The sequence below is a fragment of the Anolis sagrei genome, chromosome 4 (assembly GCF_037176765.1).
Source record: "Anolis sagrei isolate rAnoSag1 chromosome 4, rAnoSag1.mat, whole genome shotgun sequence".
NCBI classification, from domain to species: Eukaryota; Metazoa; Chordata; class Lepidosauria; order Squamata; family Dactyloidae; genus Anolis; species Anolis sagrei.
Window position 1 is genome coordinate 76,048,129 of NC_090024.1, and position 22,195 is coordinate 76,070,323.

Genomic DNA, 22,195 nt, shown 5'->3' on the forward strand with positions numbered 1-22,195 from the left:
TTGTATCCAAGCAAATCTATTGGCTACAGTTTCTAATCTAAGACCTTATCACACTAGAGAATGAATCCACTTTAAATCTGGTTTCTGCCTCCTGCAAAATTCTGGGGTTTGTAGTTTAGGGAGGAGCCTTTAACAGCCTCACTAAACTACAAACCCCAGAATTCTGCAGGAGGCAGAAACCAGATTTTAAGTGGATTCATTCTCTAGTGTGATGAAGTAGCTAGTCTAGTTGAAAGCTACAGGTAGACTGACAGATGAGTGGATTAACCCCAGTTTCCCCTCTCTTGGGTACTCAATGGTTTTTTTTCTTTCACACTGAGGACTTAGATGCCACCAGAAAGCTTTTTAGGAGGAAATGTGACTATAACCACTAGCAGTGAACAGCCCAAATCACAAGTAAACACTATTCTCCATATAAGCTTGACACTCCATGTCCTTGTCCTCCTCCAGCTCCTGGATGTTGCAGAGAGTTGTGCTACTTTGGGGAATGCCTCCCTGGTTAACATCTGTAAATATTTTTCAGAGAGAAATTACCAATTAAGGCACTTCTTTTTTAATTATAGTCTCCAGATGAGATTGGCTAAGAGCCGAGAAATGTCTCCTGTAGCTGCTGATGTCAATAAGTGAGCAGTCCCCAAGGCTGGCCGGGACTGAGAAAACGGTGCTGCTTGCTGCTTTTGGCTTTGCTCCCTCCTTTATAATGTCAAACTTAGAACTGCTTTTATGTGCACTTTCTTTTCTTTTCTTTTTTACAGTAGCTCTTGCCAGCAAGCTGTAAACTACCTTATATCACTCCGACTTAAGAAGCTAAACTTTAAAACAAATTAAACACTAGTTGACATTGTAATAAAAATCAGAACCAAACTGAACAGCTCAGTAAAACTACACTTCAATTATTTTGTGGATTTAAGATTGTTTTCTAGGATTCGCAGACTCTCAGAGCAGCAAAGTGATTTCCTTTTGGCAGATAATTGGAAAACGAAGTCACTGAATGGTTCAAATACCATGGCAAAGAGGAGGTTAAAGTCTTGCTGAAGAAAATTGGTGTCTTCAGTCTTTGCCCCAGCTCACAATTTGCTCTGTCTTCCACAAATGAAACTCTAATCCAGCGTTTCTCAGCCTGTGGGTTGGGATCCCTGGGGGGGGGGGGGGTTGCAAGGGGATATCAGAGGGGTCACTAAAGAACATCAGAAAACACAGTATTTTCTGTTGCTCATGGCAGTTCTGTGTGGGAAGTTTGGCCCAATTCTATCATTGGTAGAGTTCAGAATGCTCTTTGATTGTAGGTGAACTATAAATCCCGGCAACTACAACTCCCAAATGTCAAGATCAATTTTCCCAAAACTCCACCAGTGTTCACATTTGGACATATTGAGTATTCGTGCCAAGTGTGGTCAAGATCCATCATTATTTGAGTCCGCAGTGGTCTCTAGAGATAGGTGAACTATAACTCCAAAACTCAAGATCAATGTCCATCAAACCCTTCCAGTATTTTCTGTTGGTCATGGGAGGTCTGTGTGCCAAGTTTGGTTCAATTTCATAGTTGGCGGAGTTCAGGATGCTTTTTGATTGTAAGTGAACTATAAATGACAGCAACTACAACTCCCGGATGACAAAATCAACCCCACCAGTATTCAAATTTGAGCATATCAGATATTTGTGCCAAATTTGATACAGTGAATGAAAATACATCCTGCATATCAGATATTTACATTAAGATTCATAACAGTAACAAAATTACAATTATGAAATAGCAACAAAAAATAATTTTATGGTTGGAGATCACCACAACATGAGGAACTGTTAGGAAGGTTGAGAACCACTGCTCTAATCCAACCTTCCCTGCCAGTCACTTTCCAGATGTGTAGTCCCATCATGCTGATTAGAATGATGGCAAATGTAGTCTACATACTTGGGGAATACTAGGTTGAGAGAAATAGTCCAAAGGTATCTGTGTAGCCAAGGTTCAACTCTTAAATTTCTTTTAAAAAGTCCATCTACTCACTTCTAGACATTAAAATATTGTTATGAGAGAGAAAGACAAGTAAAGGTTTGGCTTTACCTCACGGCAATTAAATATATGAATTTTACTTCTCTCTCATCTTATCACCCATCTCCATAGCTGTAATGTTTGATGTTCTTTTTATAACTTTTCCTCCACCCATGCTTTGTGAAGTGGAAACCACTTCTTCCCTGTTGAGTTAAATGCCAGGTTTCCAGTGCCAGCATTCCAAAATAAGTTTGAATGGAAGTATTTCAGAAATATGTGTAGATGAAAGGTTCACTTGGTCATTTGTTAAATGATCTGTTTTACCAAAGGTGTGGTGTAAAGGGAGGTTCTTCATGCAAAAAAGAGATATGCAAAAGGTTGAATAAAATTAATCTGCTTTTTAAAAGTGTATGCCAGTAACAGTTTCAGCTGATTGTAGATAGGACTAGATCGACAAGGAACTATACCAAGTGTGTGGGACTATAGCCTGGAAACCTTATGTTTGAACTTCAATTCTCAGAATCCCCCAAACAACATGTTAACCTGGGGTATTTGGGCAACTGTAGCCCAAAAAGTCATCTTTCTAAGATTTGTACATGACTTAGAAAGGTATCCATAGTCAGATATCTATAGGCACAAGATAAGTCCAATGTTACATTTGAGATTGAAGGTCTATAGGCTGAAGAATCACAGCTGTAGTTAGGATGACACATTATACCTTGCCAGTTTCCAATATGGTGATATGTTCTCTGGAAGTTTAAGAGATCAGAGGATTATCACAATGGATAGATTGCTAGTAATTACTTTTAAAGCACAGTGCAAAATATTCCAAGCCATCCCAGCTTCTGGAGTAAACTTCCTCTTTGTAGTGAAAACTGCTGGTTGGCTTAGCTCACCTCCCAATTGTGAGATGACAGGATGAGTCTGTTTACGCCTTACGACTTGGGCCAAATTAACTGGTATCGCTTTGTGTGTGTGTCTGTCAGAAGCAGCTTGAGAAACTGCAAGTTGCTTCTGGTGTGAGAGAATTGGCCATCTGTAAGGACATTGCTCAGATATTTTATCATCTTGTGGGAGGCTTCTCTCATGTCCTCACATGAAAAGCTGGAGCTGACAGATGAGAGCTCACCCCACTCCCCAGATTCGAACCACTGACCTTTCAGTCAGCAGTCCTGCGTATCACTAAATTCACCCTAATTCTGGCCATGAAAATCCTTAGCCATTTCCTCCTTTTTGAGATGAAGTGCTAACAGTTATATGTCCCAAGTGTTTGAGTATCCCCAGTACACAAAAAATTAATGTCCATTGGCTATTCTGATTGAGCAATTGTTAAAGCTGTCAACCAAAAATGTAACTTTTTAGTACTGGTCTTTTTCTAGTAGTTTAGTTTGAGAACCTGTACTTGAGTGCTCACACATGGCTCCCAAAGCTGTTGAAGAACCGTGAAGATACTTATTAAGATCGCAAATCTTTTAGCAGAATATGGCACTCTTCCAGTAAACAGAAATGTCCATTGCAAAGTTAAAGAGATGGGGATTCTTGCATTCTCACTGTTCCACTGAAAAGAATTGTTTGGCAGAGTTAGGTTTTGCAATGCAAGTAGTATATAATTATCTCTTTCGTGTCCTTCTGTCAGTAACTCATCTCTATCCAAGTGACAACCAATGCATTTGAAACTTGCTCAATAGTCCTACAGTCATTAATTGCACTATTGGTTTCTCTTAATTTAAAATTTATATGGACTTCTGTGGGGAAGACTCTCACAGGCTGCCAGTTACAAGTCCCTGGTCTACATAATTCAACTGACGTTTTTAGGGAGTTGTGGTGATTGGGATTAGTTTGATATAAGCTCAGAAAACATAGAATAATTTATCGCACACTTTTATTATTTAAAAATAGAGCCTCTTTCTCTATTTTTGCAGATATAAGTTTACTCAGAGGAGATGGGCAAAGGAACATTGAACCCTACCTTCTTAGTTAGAAAGGGGATGCAGAGAAGAGAATAAGTTTAAGTAATTTATATATTTTTAATATCTTTATGACTGCAAGAGCCAAATAGCTGCAGGCACCACTTATTTAGTAACAGAGATCAATTTGATATGCACAGAGATATAATATTTCATTGTGTTGGATCTAGAGTTAGTATGCATCTACACTGTAGAATTAATGTTTTGTTTTGTCCTTTTTGGAGTGGAATGTGGCACCACTTTAACTGTTATGGCTTAGTACTCTGGAATCATGAGAGGTACAGTTTTACAAGATCTTTAGTTTTCTCTGCCAAAGAGTGCTTGTGCTTCACCTTGTTTCTTTGTTGGTAGGGCACCAAATTCACTTTAATGTGTATTTAGTACATGTTTGGAGAGCCTAGCTGCCACTTCTCTTGAGATAAGAAACACATTCCTAGGACTCCAAGAGGAGGAAAGGTGCTAGCTCTGGAGAGTTCAGAAAAAAAGTAGTGCATGGAGGGTTAACCCTTTTCCCTTCCAACTATGATTTCCGTCCTGTAAACCACTCCTTCCCAATGCCATTTTGTAGAGGCCCTTTGGAAGGCATTGTTTCAAGCAGAAGTAAAATGAAAAAGGAATGGATCGCGAAAACAAATAGGCTGCAATTCTACTAATGTGAATCCCCATTGAACTTGCAAAGGATTGGATTGCATGTCAAAATCACTTGGCTTCAGAACATGTCATTGCTTCTTAGCAAAACAAATTGTAATTGAGAACTGCAAATCTGTAAACAGTGGTATTGTGCTGGTGGGTAGAAATGTTTGCTGATATGTCTATCACATGACAAAGTTTGGTGTGAACCTATCATTGACACCAGATGTTTGCAATACGATGACGTGCTCCTGACCATAATTTGAGCTGCACTTACTTCCATCTGGTTTTATTTTCACCACAAAGTTAAAATTATTTAAAAATTGTACCATTCTAAGAAACCTATATTATTTAAATTCTGCTCTCCAAACAGTTTTGTATCAAGACTAGAGTGCCCGCTGACATATCCTTTCATCAATCTATTAGAAGCAAGAAAGGAGAGTGATGACTTAAACCATGTATCTACCAAGGTGTGTCCTATTTTCCCAGTTCAGCTCATGAGGTTTTGTGTTCTCCTTTCTTTGGGTGGAATGTGTAAGGCACATGTGATGCACTGATACTTGACATAAAAACCTCTTTGTTTCCAGTGCCTTAGAGACATACTCTTGATTACATCGATACTATGTTGTCCCATGATCAGAACCACCAGGTAGGTTTCTGATGATCAACAAGGGTCTACTTGAGTTTGGATGACATATGCTGAGAAAACTTTTTGCAGTCATCCTAAAATTCAAATAAGATTTTATAATAAATGTTGGCTACCAGTTAGTTTAAAAAAATGTACACTAACCAAGTTAGCAGAGGACAATTTTGAATTCGACCGGAGCACAGCTCCATGCCTTGAGAGGCTGCTTCATTATTTCTGCTAATTACTACACCCAAGCCATTCATTATATACTAAATATAGTTGTGAGGCCTCTACTACTCCAGACTTACACAATTTTCCAGTTAACTGTGCACAAAAGCAAGCTTGAATGATTTCTGTAAAACCTTGTCCATGAAAGTTTTGCTATGTAAACTGCAGCACTGGAATTCTGTAAAGCAGTAATGTTGGATCACCATTTCAAGATAATCAGGCAAAATATGTCAACTGAAATTCTGTTGATGACATAAACTGGGAAAAGACCAGTTTTTCTATATGTAAATCATTTTGAAGTCTCTAACTTTTCCATGTAGTAACAATCCCACATTAAGAACCCTTTCCTCTTGGGGAGCCCTCCCCAAAACTGTCATTTAGTGGGGAGGACGCAGATGAAGATCAGGACCAAGGAAAGATGGAAGTTCACCTAAGAGCAACCTAAGAGAAGTGAAAAGGCAAATATATTTTTGAAAATAGGTTACATGTACCTAAATTAAGTCTTGGAAGTAAAACACCAATTTGGAGAGTGACCAATGTGACAGAGTTTTAAAGATGGCCTGAGTGAAAATTACAGGTTGCTTTAGCTTTCATTCCAGGTACATTGATGGAATACCTTATTAAAAAATAAAAACCCATACATAAAAAGTTAATTGGAATCATTTCTAGTGATACATTATATTATGCTTGTAATGTATTGTTTTTTAATTGGGCGTACCCTTGCTTTAGATTGTTTATTTAGTTTATCCTTGGTTAAGTTTGGATGTCTATAAGTTATATTTAGTTTATTTTATTTCATGTTTTGTCTTTATTTTGTTTGTTTGTTCTTGCAGTTGAATGTTTGCCATTTTTTTACACTTTGGAAACTGCCTTTAGTCCCTTTGGTGAGAGAGGGTAGCTTATAAATAAAGTATTATTATTATTATTATTATTATTATTATTCCATTGAGTTGATCCAAGGCAGTTTTGTGCAAGTGCCATAGATCAAAAAAAGAAATGTGAGGGAATAGTAATAAAAGTATGTTAGATGCAATTAAAGCCTCAGTTGCTCTAGGCTGGACGAACCAAAAGAAATGGGATACAAAAACTTGGTATAAATATTTAGCGGATTACCTCTTCCAAGAGTATATTAGCAAAAGGAAAAGTTACTACAGGAAGGGCCAAATCAAAAAGACCTGGGAGACAAAATGGAAAGGCTTTATTTCTAGAATATAAATATAATGAATTAAACAAGATTATTCTCATGATTAAACAATCATAATAAGTACAGCAAAATTAATAAACTGTTCCCCAGGAGGAAAGGGAGGGAGAAAGAGGGGAAATAATGTAAACAAGTGTTACCAGTGGGCAATGTTTTGAATGCTTCTATAATTTTGTGCAGCACTATACACAATAATTTTGTGTAGCACTATATACAATAAACAAGAAATGTGACCGCACCTTTTACTTTAGCATGTAAACTTTTGTGGATACAAATCCACTTCTTCAGATGTAGTACTTAGTGGTATTAATGCCTCAGATATAAATCATCTTGTCCCCTGTGACATCAGCGCCCCTCCCCCAACACCAACGGCCACTCTGGGGCCAGAATTGTTTTTATACTATGTCTTGAATTTTGTTGTTCCTATGTTGTACACCGCTGTGAGTCGCCCCTGGGCTGAGAACAGCGGTATATAAGCAAAGTAAATAAATAAATAAAGTTATGAGGGGAGGGATAGCTTGTAATAGGAATCACGTCCCTTGCCCTATTTTTTCAAAGGGCTTTATGTGGGTCCAAACCTTATAAATAGGCTTTATACCTGAAGTTTTAATATCACTAAATACTACATCTAAATAAGTGAGTTCATATCTATGAAAGCTCATGCTAAAGCAAGAACCAATTAGTCTTAAAGAGTCTGCAATATTTTTTCCTGCTCCTCCTTTCCATGTTTTTATGCAGCAAAAGACTAGCACAGCTACTTCTTTGAAAACTACCATATGTTATAAAAAGTGACTGTGCAAGCCCAGTCTTTTAAGAGATTATAGATCTAGCAAATTCATGGCCAACAGTAAAAGTTTTAGAGTTATGGAGTATAGATAAGACATTATATCCAGAAGCAAAAGAAAGTGAGAAATATTTTCTATTACTGACAACTTTTTTTAAAATCCTTACAAATACAAACATATTTCTAACTAATTTAGCCAAACGTAATAGGGCTATTATGCCGTTCTGGCCTTCCACTGAGCATCATTGACGTAAATTGTCATTTGGAAGGCAGGGAACTTAATAGAAAATGTAGCATGATTATTGAAGGCTAAAAAATAGAATAGAAAGCAGCACTGACTCACAGAGCCTTCTTTTCCTTATGCTTTCAAATTTGGCCTTCAGCTCTCTGATTTGAACATCAGCAGTTCCATCTAACATATGGTCATATTCTATTTGCTTTTTGTGGTATGGAAATTCTGTGTCAAACTTGAATATATGCCTACCATTTGTTTCACTTACTTATGCTATTAGGAATGTAAATACATAACTTTGGTAAAAATGTGGTTTTCCTTCCTATTTATCTTTCTGCAAAAGAGTATGGTAGAGTGCAGCTTTTTTCTGCTAGGCTGCAATTTCATTACCTGCTGAATAGCTGAAACTTCCATTCAGTAATGGATTTCTATTTTGTCTGTATCTTTTAGATGCAACAACTCTTTGATCAAATATTTACAGGCCAAATCAACATTTCATTAATCTAGAAACAAGCCTGATTTGACATTAGAATGGTGGTTCTCAACACTTGGTCCCCACTTGCTTTGGACTCCATCTTCCATAATTCCTTATTATTGGCCATGATGGCTGGGACTTCTGAGAGATGAATTCAAAGTATATGGAGGACCAGAGTTTGAACATCAGTATTATTTATTTATTTATTTCCAACATTTATATCTTGTCCTTCTCAACCCCTGATGGGGGAACTTAGGGCGGCTTATGACCGGCAACAATTTGATGCAGCACATACAAAGACAAAATATAACAAGGCAATTACACAATGAATAAAGCATTAGGTTAAATCAATTTAAAACATTATTATCAGCCATATAGCAATTTCCAAGTTCAATTTAGCATCCAAAGACTCTATCCAAAGTCTGTCCATAGTCAGTGGGTTGTTGTAGGTTTTTCAGGCTGTACGGCCATGTTCTAGAAGCATTATCTTCTGACATTTCGCCTGAATCTGAGGTAGGCATCCTCAGGAGAGAATGATTCTAGAACATGGCCATATAGCCCAAAAAACCTACAACAACCCACTGATTCTGACAATGAAAACCTTTGACAATACATTGTTCATAATCAATTCTCATAACATTACGAGTGCTGTCATGCCTGCTGCCCAAATGCTTGATCCCAAAAACGTGAGTTAAGCTTCTTTCTAAAGGAAAGGATGGATGGAGCCAACCTAATTTCACTGGGGAACAAGTTCCAGAGGTGGGGGGCCACCATCGAGAAGGCCCTGTCACTCGTCCCTGCCACATGAGTTTGCGAGGATGGCAGGATGAAGAGCAGGGCCTCCCCGAACAATCTTAGATTCCAAGGTGGGACGTAGAGGGAGATACGTTCAGACAGGTAAGCTGGGCCAGAACCATGTAGGGCTTTATAGGCCAAGACCAGCACTTTGAATTGTGCTCAGAAGTGGACCGGAGGTCAGTGGAGCTGGCAGCGCAGGGGGGTGGTATGCTCCCTTTATGTTGCTCCAGTAAGTAATCTAGCTGCAACCCATTGGACTAGCTGGAGTTTCCAAACAGTCTTCAAAGGCAACCCCAAGTACTGCAAGGTGTTTTTATAAGTAGTCATTTGCTTCAGTAATTTGTGCATTTATTTATTTGAAATATATAATCCTTAACATTTGAGGTTATTGCCTTCTCAAACTTTAGGAACAACTACACTATGTAACACGGTTTTGGTTCCTGTGTTATAAAGGTCATTTCCTAATTGGTTGTATCATGAAAACATGGAAAAAGTTTATTAATCTGCAAAAACTTTATTTTTGCAGGACATCCTGCAGCATATTTTGCTATAGTTTTTCAATAAATATCTCATAGAGTTTAAACCAATTCAAGATAGTTTGTGGCAGCCACAAAAATGAAGTTTCTAGAGTATAACAACTACTTTCAAAGTAAGAAAGGCACTATTAAAAAAGGAAATAACACTTTCAAACCAGGAGCATATTTTATTTCAATTTTTGTTACATAGTGTTATTGTCTTCTCAAACATCTGGAATGTATTTCAGCATTATAGTTCACTGATGATGAGGGAAGAATCAAAATGTGTTCACTGACTCCTGCTTCATTAGATCCCTGTATGTATTTCCTCCCATATGTAAGATATTTGTTTGGGTTTGTTTGCCATTTCAGAATATCTTTTCCAATAAGTGGAGAATGACAGAGTTAGATGACAGGAGGTCAGGGGAATTGGATCACCAACTACTCTCTGTCTGCTCACCACAAAGACACAAAGAGATCACTAGAAAGATTTAGCAATACAGTATGACTCTTGTATCCAGAGGCTGTTACCCATAGTTTAATTTATCCACAGGTGTCCCCAAACTAAGGCCTGTAGACCAGATAAGACCCTCCAAAGTTACTTATCCACCCCCGCCCTAAAACAACTTGAAGGCACATAATAACAATTCTCATTAACTTGGCTATCTCATCAGCCAAAAGCAGGCCCACACTTTCCATTGAAATACTGGTAATTTTATGTTGGTTGAAATTGTTCAATATTTTAAATATTGTATTGTTCTTTCATGAACTGTCCCTCTGTTTAGAACAAGGGTCCTCAAACTAAGGCCCAAGGGCCAGATACAGCCCTCCAAGATTATTTACCCGGCCCTCGCTCAGTGTCAACCTAAGTCTGAAACAACTTGAAAGCACACAACAACAACAACAACAACAATGCTATCTCATCAGCCAAAAGCAAGCCCACACTTCCCATTGATGAAATACTAATAAGTTTATATTTGCTGAAATTGTTCTTAATTTTAATTATTGTATTGTTTTTAAGTGTTTTTTTGCACTACAAATAAAATATGTGCAGTGTGCATAGGAATTCATTCATGCTTTTTTCAAATTATAATCCAGCCCTCCAACAGTTTGAGGGACTGTGACCTGGCCCTCTGTTTAAAAAGTTTGAGGACCCCTGGTTTAGAAAGTTTGAGGACTCCTGTTCTAGGTCCTCCAACACAACTCTATGGTATTTTCAGGTCAGAAGCCCTTCATTTCAAAAGGGTTATTTAATGTTATTTACGGGTTTCAAATAGAAGTCCTAACATCTAGATTTTGGAACTCTTGAGTGCTTCCTTTACAGTTATTTAAGATTCCCATTTCTTCCTATATTTCATGCACAATCAAGATATCCCCTGAAGATTCAGGGTTGAACTGTAAAACCAAATACACCCAAAAGAATATAACAATTGGTACTAGGAATGATATCCTGCACCTGAGTGAAGCAATTTTGCTGAGCAGTTAATATTAGCATTTAATTTGGGAAATGGGAAAATATGCCATCCGACAAAGACACTTAATGCATGTTGCAAACAGGAGTAATATATGGGAAATGAGCATATAGATATGTCTCCGTCAATGAAGCAAACTCTTGGACTACAAAAAGGAACAGTTGAACATGTTCCAGAAAACTTTTTTATTTGGAACTAACAACATACACATGTGATACGAAACAACAAGGTCAGGTAAACTTTGCGTAAGTAAACAAAAACATTTTGAACCTTTTAGAGATCACTTGAAGGCTTCTTCCAAAATGTACCCAGGGATGACTCTGTCTCATCAACCACTGCTTTGCTTATGGTTTCCATTTTGGAAATCAGACTTAGAGATCTACACGTGTTAACGTGCTCAAGGAAAGCTTGAGGCAGGCTGCTGCTTGCTTTTACCTTACTCACATTCTCTGAGGATGCCTGCCATAGATGCAGGCAAAACATCAGGAGAGAATGCTTCTAGAACATGGCCATACAGCCCAAAAAACTTACAACGACCCAGTGATTCCAGCCATGAAAGCCTTCGACAATACATTTTTACTTTATTCATTGTGGGCAGGTACACACAACTACAATAGGATCAGGTGGAGTAGATCTGCAAAATAAGTCTTCCACCTGAACCAAAGAAAAGGGAGGAAAGGGTGGCTAAGTGACATGAAAATGTTTTTGTATAAAGCAACATCATCATCAGATTGTTTGTTAAATGAGTTGTGCCTGTATTTGCATCCTAGCTGGTTGGAAGAAACCAGCTGCTTTGTAAGATTTGCTAAACTCTGAAAAGGAGCAGGCGGAGTAGACCTTTTATGCCTTTATAATGGAAGCAGCTTGGCCAAGCTTTCTAGATTTTAGCAATCCGGTAAAATATGAGTCACATTCTTCATAGGCTCATTTGCTAATGGTTCTCTGTTGTTCAGAAATAAGCCAAAATGTGCAGGATCTTAAACCTGCGTGCTATCTGAAATGACTCTATAATTCAGAGCAGTGTTCTTTTGTGGAGGCACTGAAGCGCATGCTGTACGGTGTCTCGTTAATTTCAACGTTGGTCTCTTTTTTACAGACTCTAAAGCCTAGGGACCAATTTTCAGTAGGCACATTAATCTTGGGTCACAAAATTGCAGATTCAGCATTCTGCAACCTGTGTTTTAAACTATCTGGTTCCTCTGCTATTTTACAATCTTTCTTTGACGTCTCTGGTCCTTCACTTACACTTGCAAATGATGGATAACCTAGTAAAGTCATAGCAGATCTGAACTTGCATTCTTTTTAGGCATGAGAGCTTTCACCACTGTAATCCATAGCCTTATTTTAATGTTTCTGTCTTTTCTTCTTTTGAAAGTGTATCTCCTGTTGGTGTGAACTGGATTTCGTTGAGCTAAACCAAGTTTATCATAGTCTTGAGGAATATTTATCCTTTGGATATTGTTTTTAAACTTTGTTACAATTAACATGAGTTTGAAAAGGATACTTTTTGGATCACAGTTCCCAGAATCCCCAAGCCAGCAAAGGCATTTCCCAAAATCTGGTTTTCCAATTAACACTAGAGGGACTAGGTTGACATCTGTAGGTCTCTGTTTTATCACAAGAGACTTGCCATTTCCTAGGGCAGCCAAAAAATATATGTGAGAGTGAAAGTTTAAAAACATTTGCCTTTCATTTTTGAAGTTTAGACTTCAACATCGGTTGTATCAATGTATTGTCAAAGGCTCTCATGGCCGGAATTACTGGGTTGTTGTGATTTTTCCAGGCTGCATGGTGATGTTCCAGAAGCATTTTCTCCTGGCATTTTGCCTGCATCTGTGGCAGGCATCCTCACAATTTCTGAGGATGCCTTCTCCTTGACATTAAGTCTAGTTGTATCCAACTATCCAACCCGGGGGGGGGGGGAGGGGCTCATCTCCATGTCTAAGCGGAAGAGCTGCCGTTGTCCATAGACACCTCCAAGGTCATGTGGCCAGCATGACTGCATGGAGCACCGTTACCTTCCCGCCAGAGATATCTTCTGATCAAATCACATTTGCATGTTTTCAGACTGCTAGGTTGGCAGAAGCTGAGGCTAATAGCGGGAGCTCACCCTGTTCCCTGTATTTGAACTGTCAACATTTTGGTCAGTAAGTTTAGCAGTTCAGTGATTTAACCTACTGCACCACTGGGGGCTCCATCAATTGCCACATCCTGTTGCAGTAGCATCTAGTGCAGGGGTCCACAAACTTTTTAAACAGAGGGCCAGGCCACAGTTCCTCAAACTGTTGGAGGGCCAGATGATAATTTGAAAAAAAAATGAATGAATTCCTATGCACACAGCACATATTTTATTTATAGTGAAAAAACAAAACAAAAACAATACAATAATTAAAATGAAGAACAATTTTAACAAATATAAACTTATTAGTATTTCAATGGGAAGTGTGGACCTGCTTTTGACTGATGAGATAGGATTGTTGTTGTTATTGTGTGCTTTCAAGTAGTTTCAGACTTAGGTTGACCCTTAGCGAGGGCCGGGTAAATGACCTTGGAGGGCCGTATCCGGCCCCCGGGCCTTAGTTTGAGGACCCCTGATCTAGTGTTTAGTATCATAAAAGGTTCATTTTCCAGCCCTCTGACAGGTCACCACATGGCCAACCTGACTTTTAAAATTCTCTAGGTTGGACTTTTTATCATTAAAAATATGTTTTGTCAGTGGAAAGGTTGGCGTGACAGTGGAAATGATCAGTGTAACAGATCTTAATTTGAGGGCACAGTGAGAAACTATGGGTATACTGTAATCAGAAAAAAAAACACTTTAAAAAGAATGGTTATTTTCTATTTTAAAGATTCTGCTCATCTGCAGGAACAGTTTTAGACAAATTACTTTGGAGAAATCTCCATGCTATTATATACCTCTTAAGTATAGAATGCATACACAATGTATACATTGTGGCGGGGACGAGAGACAGGGCCTTTTCTGTGGTGGCCCCTCGGCTTTGGAACGCCCTTCCCATGGAGGTAAGATCAGCCCCCTCGCTGATGGTGTTTCGAAAAAGACTGAAGACCTGGATGTTCGAACAGGCATTTGGTTAATTCGGTGCAATGAATTGGATGATTAAAGGATTGGCAATATGGACGACGAAACTGGATTACGATTTTAGTCAGGAGATGCATTGGATTGTTATTGACGGGCCAATATTGTGTATTGTGTATGATGTTTTTTATGGTTTTTAACTGAATACTGTTGATTGTTGTATTTTGTATTTTGTTGTAAACCGCGTTGAGTCGCCAGTTAGGCTGAGAAACAGCGGTATACAAGTACAGTAATAAATAAATAAATAAATAAAATGTATTGAATTGCACTAAGTATAACATGACACAGTTTCTTCATTTGGGGGACACATCTCTGATCTTAGATGCAGAGATCTGTGCAAGAGATTTCTCACTTTTCATATAGGTGGAAGATGGGGTGGCAATCAATCCAAAACATGACAGTTTACTTTTGTTTGATAAAAAGCATTTGACAGAACTTTTCATCTGTCTGAAGTGGCTCTGCAGAATCCTGTGCATTGCCTTTTATGTATTGATGCAAACCCACCATTCAGTCAGAAGCATGGGTGTCATTCTCAAGTATTACAGCATTTCCTTGTTCCCTTCTTGAAGCATATATGCTGGTATTATTTGTTTATTTTTTTCATACATGTGTTGAAAGTGAGAAGGCACCCTAACAGCGAAGTTAAAAGTACTGACAGTGCCATTTTTGATCAATAAGTTGCACCTCTTTCTCTCACTTTCTGCCTGATCTGTTTAACTTATCTACAACTATGGTAGATTCTTGAATGAGTAGCACTAATAGAGAAAAAAATTAAGAACATTGTGTCTAATAGTTATTTTTATTTCACATTGACAGAACTAAATCCAATGGTTAGTCCCAACTAGAATAGTGCCATTGACTCAAGTCAGCATTTACATGAGTTCTATTCATTCAGTAGCCCTACTCAAACTAACAGTTGGATTTAGCTCAGGAAATGCAGTGAGGACTCTGTTTCTGTTAATGCATTTGCGGCAATGCATTGAAACCAGCCAACTGAAGCTGTTAAGGTCCAGGAACGTGGGAAGAAGCAACTGGATACTGAAGGACAATTAATAACTAGTTACTCCATCCCAGAACTTAGTTCCTAGACCTTAAGGCCTTTCACTGGCTGATTAATTGCTGTGTTTACTTTCTTGGCATAGAAAATCCTGCACACATTCCAGTGGGAGGGAATTGCATTGCCCAGTCTGTGCAAATGGCAACATCAGCATGTAGCTACAGTGTGGAAGCTTTCTTTGTGGAGTGGGACTGCTGGTGTTGCCTTGGGAACATCGGAATGAGATAACCTGCTATAGGTTCCACAACACAGATTTTACATAAGAAGTCACCCAACAAATACATTTACTACTGACAAAGATGAAAGAAACTGAAGTATCGTTGCTAAGGATTCAAATATGACTCCAAAGTCAGGAGCAGTATATGTACTAATAAGATACCAAAGGTATCTGGTTCCAAATATTAGCGGACAATGTGTATGCTTGTCTTTGGAACAAGGGAAGACAAATATAGCCTTCCAGATGTTGGATGCCACTCTGAGAACTCCTAGTATTTCTTGCCATTGGCTTTATTAGTTAGGACTGTTGAGAGTTGTTGTCCAACAGCATCTGAAGGATGCAGTTTTCCCAGTCTTTCCTTGCCATGGTGTGAATTAAATACATTTTCCCACCAAATTTAGAAAATTTGGGTGAAGCTGCACTGTAACATGGCATATTGGCAACTTTCTAAGAGCTCAGTGAAGTTTTTCCACTTACGCGCATATAAAGTTTCCACTGTAAATGGCCAAACTATGATTTGCATCAACTGGTAGAAATCCCATTTCATAAATCTGCATAATACGTTCATTGTTATATTTTAAGGCATCAATGGAAATTCATGTGTAACCAGAAAGTCCTCATTAAACCTATCAGGCAAATGTTACTTCTATTCAGGCTTTATCACATATTTGACTATATTGATAGCATCATTATGTTGTAAACAATTGTTCTTCTGTTTCCAACTGTTTTGAATTCCAGTAACATAGATGCTGGAATCACCAGTGATAATATTCCAGGCATCTATATTTATGTTTATAGAAAACATAGCGACCTGTTCCATTATTCTTCATAGATCAAAATGTGGGATAAAGTTTCAGCTGGTTTCATTATTGCTTGCATTTGGAGATAATTCTCCTAAACTGTTTAGTTTTGGAAGGAATGGCTTGTCTGCAGCAATGGACAAGCTTGGAGACAGACCACTTTTGGAAATCCCATCCGAACACAAGCGGACAGGGGTCCAAAGGGTCAATAGTGGGTGACATGGCCAACAGCAAGCTGGGGGTCTATTGTAGGTTACACGAAGACAGGAGACAGTTAAGACAAAAAGTGTTGCTATTCTGAATGACAGGTGGCTCAGAACTGAAGAACCAAGTCTGAAGCCAAGGTTTTATAAGGCCAAAACAGCCTTCTTCCATTCTTCTTCTTGGTGTTGTTAAACTAAGGAGATTAAGTTCCCTTTATCTGAAATGCGTGGGACAAAAAGTGCTTTTGGATTTAATTTTTTTTTGGGGGGGGGGATTTGTAATATTTGCATATGCATAATAAGATATCTTGGAGATGCAACCCAAGTCTAAACTATACATTCATTTATGTATGTTTCATATATACGTTATACACATAGCGCGAAGATCTTGTAATACTCAATATCTTTAATAATAATGTGCATGACATGAAGTTTGTGTTACTATCTCAGACAGCAATGTGTATAATTTTGAGCTTTTGGAGAATGTTGGATTTCCAGATAAAGAATACCCGGCTTATTCTTTAGTCTGCCATTATACAGCTGGTGTTTTGACATAGGGAAAATCAAACTAATCACTCATTTGGGCTGAAAATTTTTAGTTACAACTGTGTATTCTATTGCATCTCATAAGTAAAAAAAAAGGTGTGTCAAGCACAAGCTGACTTGCTACCTTGTTTTTCTGTGATGATCTAGCTTCTGCTTTAAGTTGCATTTTTCCTTATGAAATATGCTCAGATCTTTTTTTAAAAAAAAGAAACAAACAAAGAAAGAAAGAAATCAACAGTGCTGATCTCCAGGAAGTTTGTTTTTGATCAGCATGTCCCTGTCCTGCCCAAGTACACATTTATCTATGCAGGAATGATCAACAACCCACAAGCAAAGGGCCGTGTGGGCTCTTCCAGGCAAGTTCCATGACGTGGGCATGTGTTTCCCCTTCCCTGTGATGTTAGGAAAAGTCCAAAGTGGTGACAGCCTCCCCGATGACATTTTGTCTATCTTAATGTAAATCAGGCAGTGGCAGAGACCACAGGGAGGCAGGGTGGAAATAGAGGGGATGCTGTGCAGCTCACTGTTGATGGCCTTTGCCAGGTTCAGTCATTTCCTGTCCATCTGCCAAAAAACACAAGCGATAAATGGACATAACCAGAGTGTGGGAAACAACCCAACCCAACAGTGGACTGTGGGAGGAGGGAAATTAGAGAGGAATCACAAGTAACAAAAACACACTACTGTCAATCCCATGAGCTAACGCTTAGATTCTGGGCATGGCTTACACCTTTTAAAAAACCAAAAAGTCCCATGTGGATTTATACTTAATTCACTGCCTTGTTCTCAGAAATATTCAGATGCAGAAAAAGGGTTTTCATATGTTTTTGCTGGCAAAGAAGCCACAGAGATTTATCTATTTTACAGAGTCCGATTGTAAGCAAGCAAAAACACCAGTTTTGGTCCCTTATTGCATTTGCTCTTCCGTGGTAGTAACATCAAAGTATGAGAACTCCATCTGAGAGTGTCACAGCCATTTTCACACCTTCCAGTCAACACTCTGTGGTTCACATATAATTCCTTCAAATTCTTGTTAATTTACACACAGCGGACTAGTCCTTCTGTTGCCTTCATCTTTGTTCATTATCTTTGCCTTCAGATGTATTTCAGTTTCTTTGTGACTAATTTGGAGATGGCATTCATGTGATGCAATTCAACACGGCTACAGCATTACTTCCCTAATGGGAGTTTTGAACTCACATGCAAGTTAGCATGTCAGCTTCATTGGTGTAATGCATTTAGACCGGCTTTGATCTACTATTCAGTTGACATTGTATGCTCAGCACCCACAGCCACAGAGAAACTGGCTACACTAATTCAAGCATCTTTAAATGTTGCTTTCAGCAGAAGACAATACGGTAAGAATACAGTGAAATAACCATTCTCCATTTGTGTTTTTTCTTCTTCTTTGCAGTAAATGAAATCATACGGAACGACCTCTCCAGCACCAACGTCCATTCATAGCTGGCTGCCTCGAAATCTAGTTTTACGCTTAGCTGAGACAGTGGCTTTTGATAAGCAGAAGATCTTTCTTGATACAGCTTCTCCTCCACTTCCTCGAATGTTTGGAACAGACAATTACCTCTTCTCTAAATGTCTTTGTGCATGCATGCATTTGTGTTTATATACACACATGTACATGTGTGTGTGTGTACATATATCTACAAAATTGTTTGGCTGGCTTCAGCTAAGAAAACACCTCCTTTTTATAAAAAAAATATAATCTCAAGGAAATGGAGGGAATAAAATATGAATTATGTGTTTGATGGGTTGACATAGACAATATAACTGGCTCAAAAATTGACTTCCTCCCCAGCTTTGAGCTCTCCTGGACTACAACCCTGAAAGTGCCTTATTTTATTAGATTGTGGCATCAGGACGTATTACTGGCAACTTTGAATTTGCTGCCACCCAGAGTATTTCTGGGCACAGAAGCGGTCTCGCATATCTACGCATTGAGAATAATTTTTACAGCATCTCAGTTCTATAATTCCTTCAAGCCCCTGACATCATGTTGCCTTATTCCTGATGCCTTTTTAAAAAGCAAGTTATCATCTCTAATGTATATTTTAAGCTCATCACATGACATTGCTCATGAACTGTAAGACTGTTAATCATAGTAGCATGTTAGTATTTTGACTTTAATTGGGCTTCAGGTATAGCACAAGAAAATTGGAACAGCAAAAGCATATAAAGGTTGACGGACAAAAACATTGCAACCTGTTTTTTTTTCTCAGTTGATTTATGTGTTGCATGTTCATACAATCTAGCCTATATGCATATATATGTATTTATACTTGGCAAATATACCTAGTTGCCTCGTGAAGGTTTTGGATTCAGCAATAAACTTCTGCTTCTGAGAATGCAGTCCAGATACTAGGCAAATGTTCTTGCCAACTCTGTGTTGTGGGTTTGTTATTTTTTGAAGACAATTATGCATTTTCTTTCCTCATGCTGAGAAGCAAGCACTTTAGACAGTCAAGAAGGATGCATATGAGATATGTATTAATTACCAAATGACAAAAGGACGAGTGAACACAATTGTAAATACTGCTACTGAAGAATGTAAAATATTGTGCAATTATCAAACTATTATTCCACGGAAGCCTTATAGCTCTCTTCTCTGTGTAAAACAACTATTACCAAAACCAAATGTTTTAATATGCAATGCTGTATAGTATGTTTTCAGAGTAGCTCCATGTTTTTAGAGAACGTTTAAAACATAAGCATGTAACGTAGTCTGAAACATTGTATTTTGTACAATCAATAACGCGTACCAAGTAGCTAGTAATAGCATTTTCTTTCACATTTTAAAAAAAGAAAGAAAGCATGGCTTCGTTTTTTAAAAAACATTAAATATTAATATTGTGCCTTAGGAAATATGCGTGAACTATGCCGCTGTTATTAAGGTGGCAACAAAGTGCAGTGTACAGTTAGTGCAAGCTGAACAGGTTTCACAAAAGAGTGAAACAGTCCTGACCATTTAGAAATATTACTCTGTACAATTATGTCTTACTTCCTTTTTAAAACAAAAACAAAAAAAGCCATATTTATAACATTTGCACATGACTGTGAAAATATAAGAATATAATATGGCTGTTTGTACATAACTCATGTTACTGGCCCTTCTAATTGGCTCATTTTCCCAACTATTAAGCAACCTATATTTACCCTGTACTTAGCTTTGTAAGCATTGCATGTATTTCTTTGAAACTGCCATATTATATAAGAAAGCACAACTTTCTGCAGAAAGAATACTTTTTGAGGGATTCAGCTTTTTTCCTTCCCACTCTTGGGAGGAACGTTTCATAAAACGATAAGCTTTTTTTAATGTGATACGTTGAATATATGCTGTATGGTGCAGGCACTTCCATTTCAAACAGCTTTCAGTCTGCTAATATTATCCTTTTACAACCCACCAGTACAACCTCCGTTCACAGCAATAGGAACGTGTGCTGGAGTCGCACTCGGTGGATTGTACAATTTTTTGGGAAGTATCTTGCCAACAGGATTGCTCTTTTTTCATGTTTTCTGTATTGAAGGGATGTAGTTGCCAAGACAGACATGGGGATCCAGTGTAATTCTCAGATGTTTGGTTCTCTCACTTTTTCCTGAAATGTCAACAGAGTGCAAATGGAGGAACCTCTAGTATGCCAGAGGATTTTTGACTCTGCTACAGAAATATCTTGGGTGAGGCTCTGACCACACAAGCACCGCTATGTTTGCATTTCAGCAATAAGTTTAGCAAGATAATCACATGTATTGTTCCCAGTATGTCACACCTTTGTTACTATTTGTGTTTATTTTTGCCTTTTAGCTGTTTTGGAAATTTGTTACATTCAAGCCTTGCTCTTAAAAGACTATGCATCTCTTGTATATGTATTCATGAATAAAACCTGTATCAGAAACTCAGCTTTCAGCATAATTGTACGTTGTTTTGTATGGTTTGTGGGTTGGAGGGATAAATACTCCGTATAGCAGAATATAAGCTAATGGTTATTTAAGGTGGTAGAGTGGCATGACTAAAGATGAACACATCTTTGAAGGCTCCTATAGATACTATAGTTGCTTTTTTGGATGGGGAATTCCTTAGCCATTCTCTTAATCCAAAGAAATAACTTTTCCAAGCTCTGGGAAGAAAGAGAGAAATGGAGAAAACACTCCCTCAAGAAGAAAATTAGTTAGCTGAGCTTGAAGCTTTCTCCCCGATATGCTAATTTTCTGGTGGCAAAGGAGAAGAATTGAAAATGGCATTCTCACACCTGCAGTCTGACCTAATACACTTCACTCTCCCACTTGGTTCTGGTGCTTGCCAAGACTAGATCTCAGTCATTCTTTCCAAAGGAAAAAATAATATGGACCAACTTTCCAACTTATGCACTTGTTGCAAAACAGGTAGATTCATCCCGTGTGACAGTAGACTTGATTTCAGACCTCAGAAAAGTTACTTTTCAGACTACAGTTCCTAAAATAACTTCACCAGTATGCCATTCACCATGCTGGCTAGGTGGTTCTGGGGTTGTAGTCCATACATTCGTAATTATCCCAAGTTTTGCTTTATCTGAAACACATTTTCCCAAGATGGAAGTGATCATGTAAGATGCTGCACTTGAGAAATATGGTACATTGGTTATATTTGCAAAGAATAAACAAGCCGGGCACTCTGAACTCAAACTGCAGTAACTGAAGGTGGGGAAGTAGGAGGATGAAACAGAAAATGGGGCATCTCAAAAAGCAGCTGAAAATGTGGGACAACAGGATTAATTGGGACTGTCCCCATCAATCCTGGACAGTTGGAAATATGCTCTAGTGCAACTGCCTAAATGGATCAAGAATTATTTGTTCAGTGCAGTCATTTTGTTAGAAAAGTTCACAGCTTCATAACACCGGGCCTTCTGGCTGTACCCAGTCTCCTTTTGGTGGAAAGGCAAATAAGAGAAGAATAGAGCTCCTAATTGCTGACATAGCTTGTATAGGATAGAATAGTTGAGATTGGTGACTTGTCAATGAGTCACTAAATCAGCCCTGTTTTTGGTCTGAACTTTAATGGAGCAATGATGCCAAATAAGGGGATAATGTTAACACAATGGAGAGCACCTTTTAAATTTGGACCAAAGCTTGAATTTAGGCCAGATGAACCCACCAGACATAAAAGCCACACCTGATACACTTTGCACAACAATATCTCCTTACTTTATTGTCTCCCTGAAGTTTCCCATAAATGTTAACTGTGCTGTTGTTTATTTGTTCAGTCGCCTCCGGCCTCATGACCTCATGGACCAGCCAACGCCAGAGCTCCCTGTCGGCCGTCACCACCCCTAGCTCCTTCAGAGTTAAGCCAGTCACTTGAAGGAT

The 22,195-nt window shown here is 38.4% G+C and overlaps 1 protein-coding gene across 4 annotated transcripts in view; it reads left to right on the forward strand.

Moving 5' to 3' along the window:
• The window catches only part of NFATC1 (nuclear factor of activated T cells 1), a 172,050-nt gene extending 151,298 nt beyond the window's left edge, over window positions 1-20,752 (forward strand). For all 4 annotated transcript variants that reach the window (XM_060774945.2, XM_060774944.2, XM_060774942.2 and 1 more), the window contains exon 10: window positions 18,255-20,752. In XM_060774945.2, the coding sequence (XP_060630928.2) occupies window positions 18,255-18,304 (50 nt within the window). In that variant the 3' untranslated portion in view covers window positions 18,305-20,752. The remainder of the gene's footprint in view (window positions 1-18,254) is intronic.
• Window positions 20,753-22,195: the final 1,443 nt, after the last annotated feature.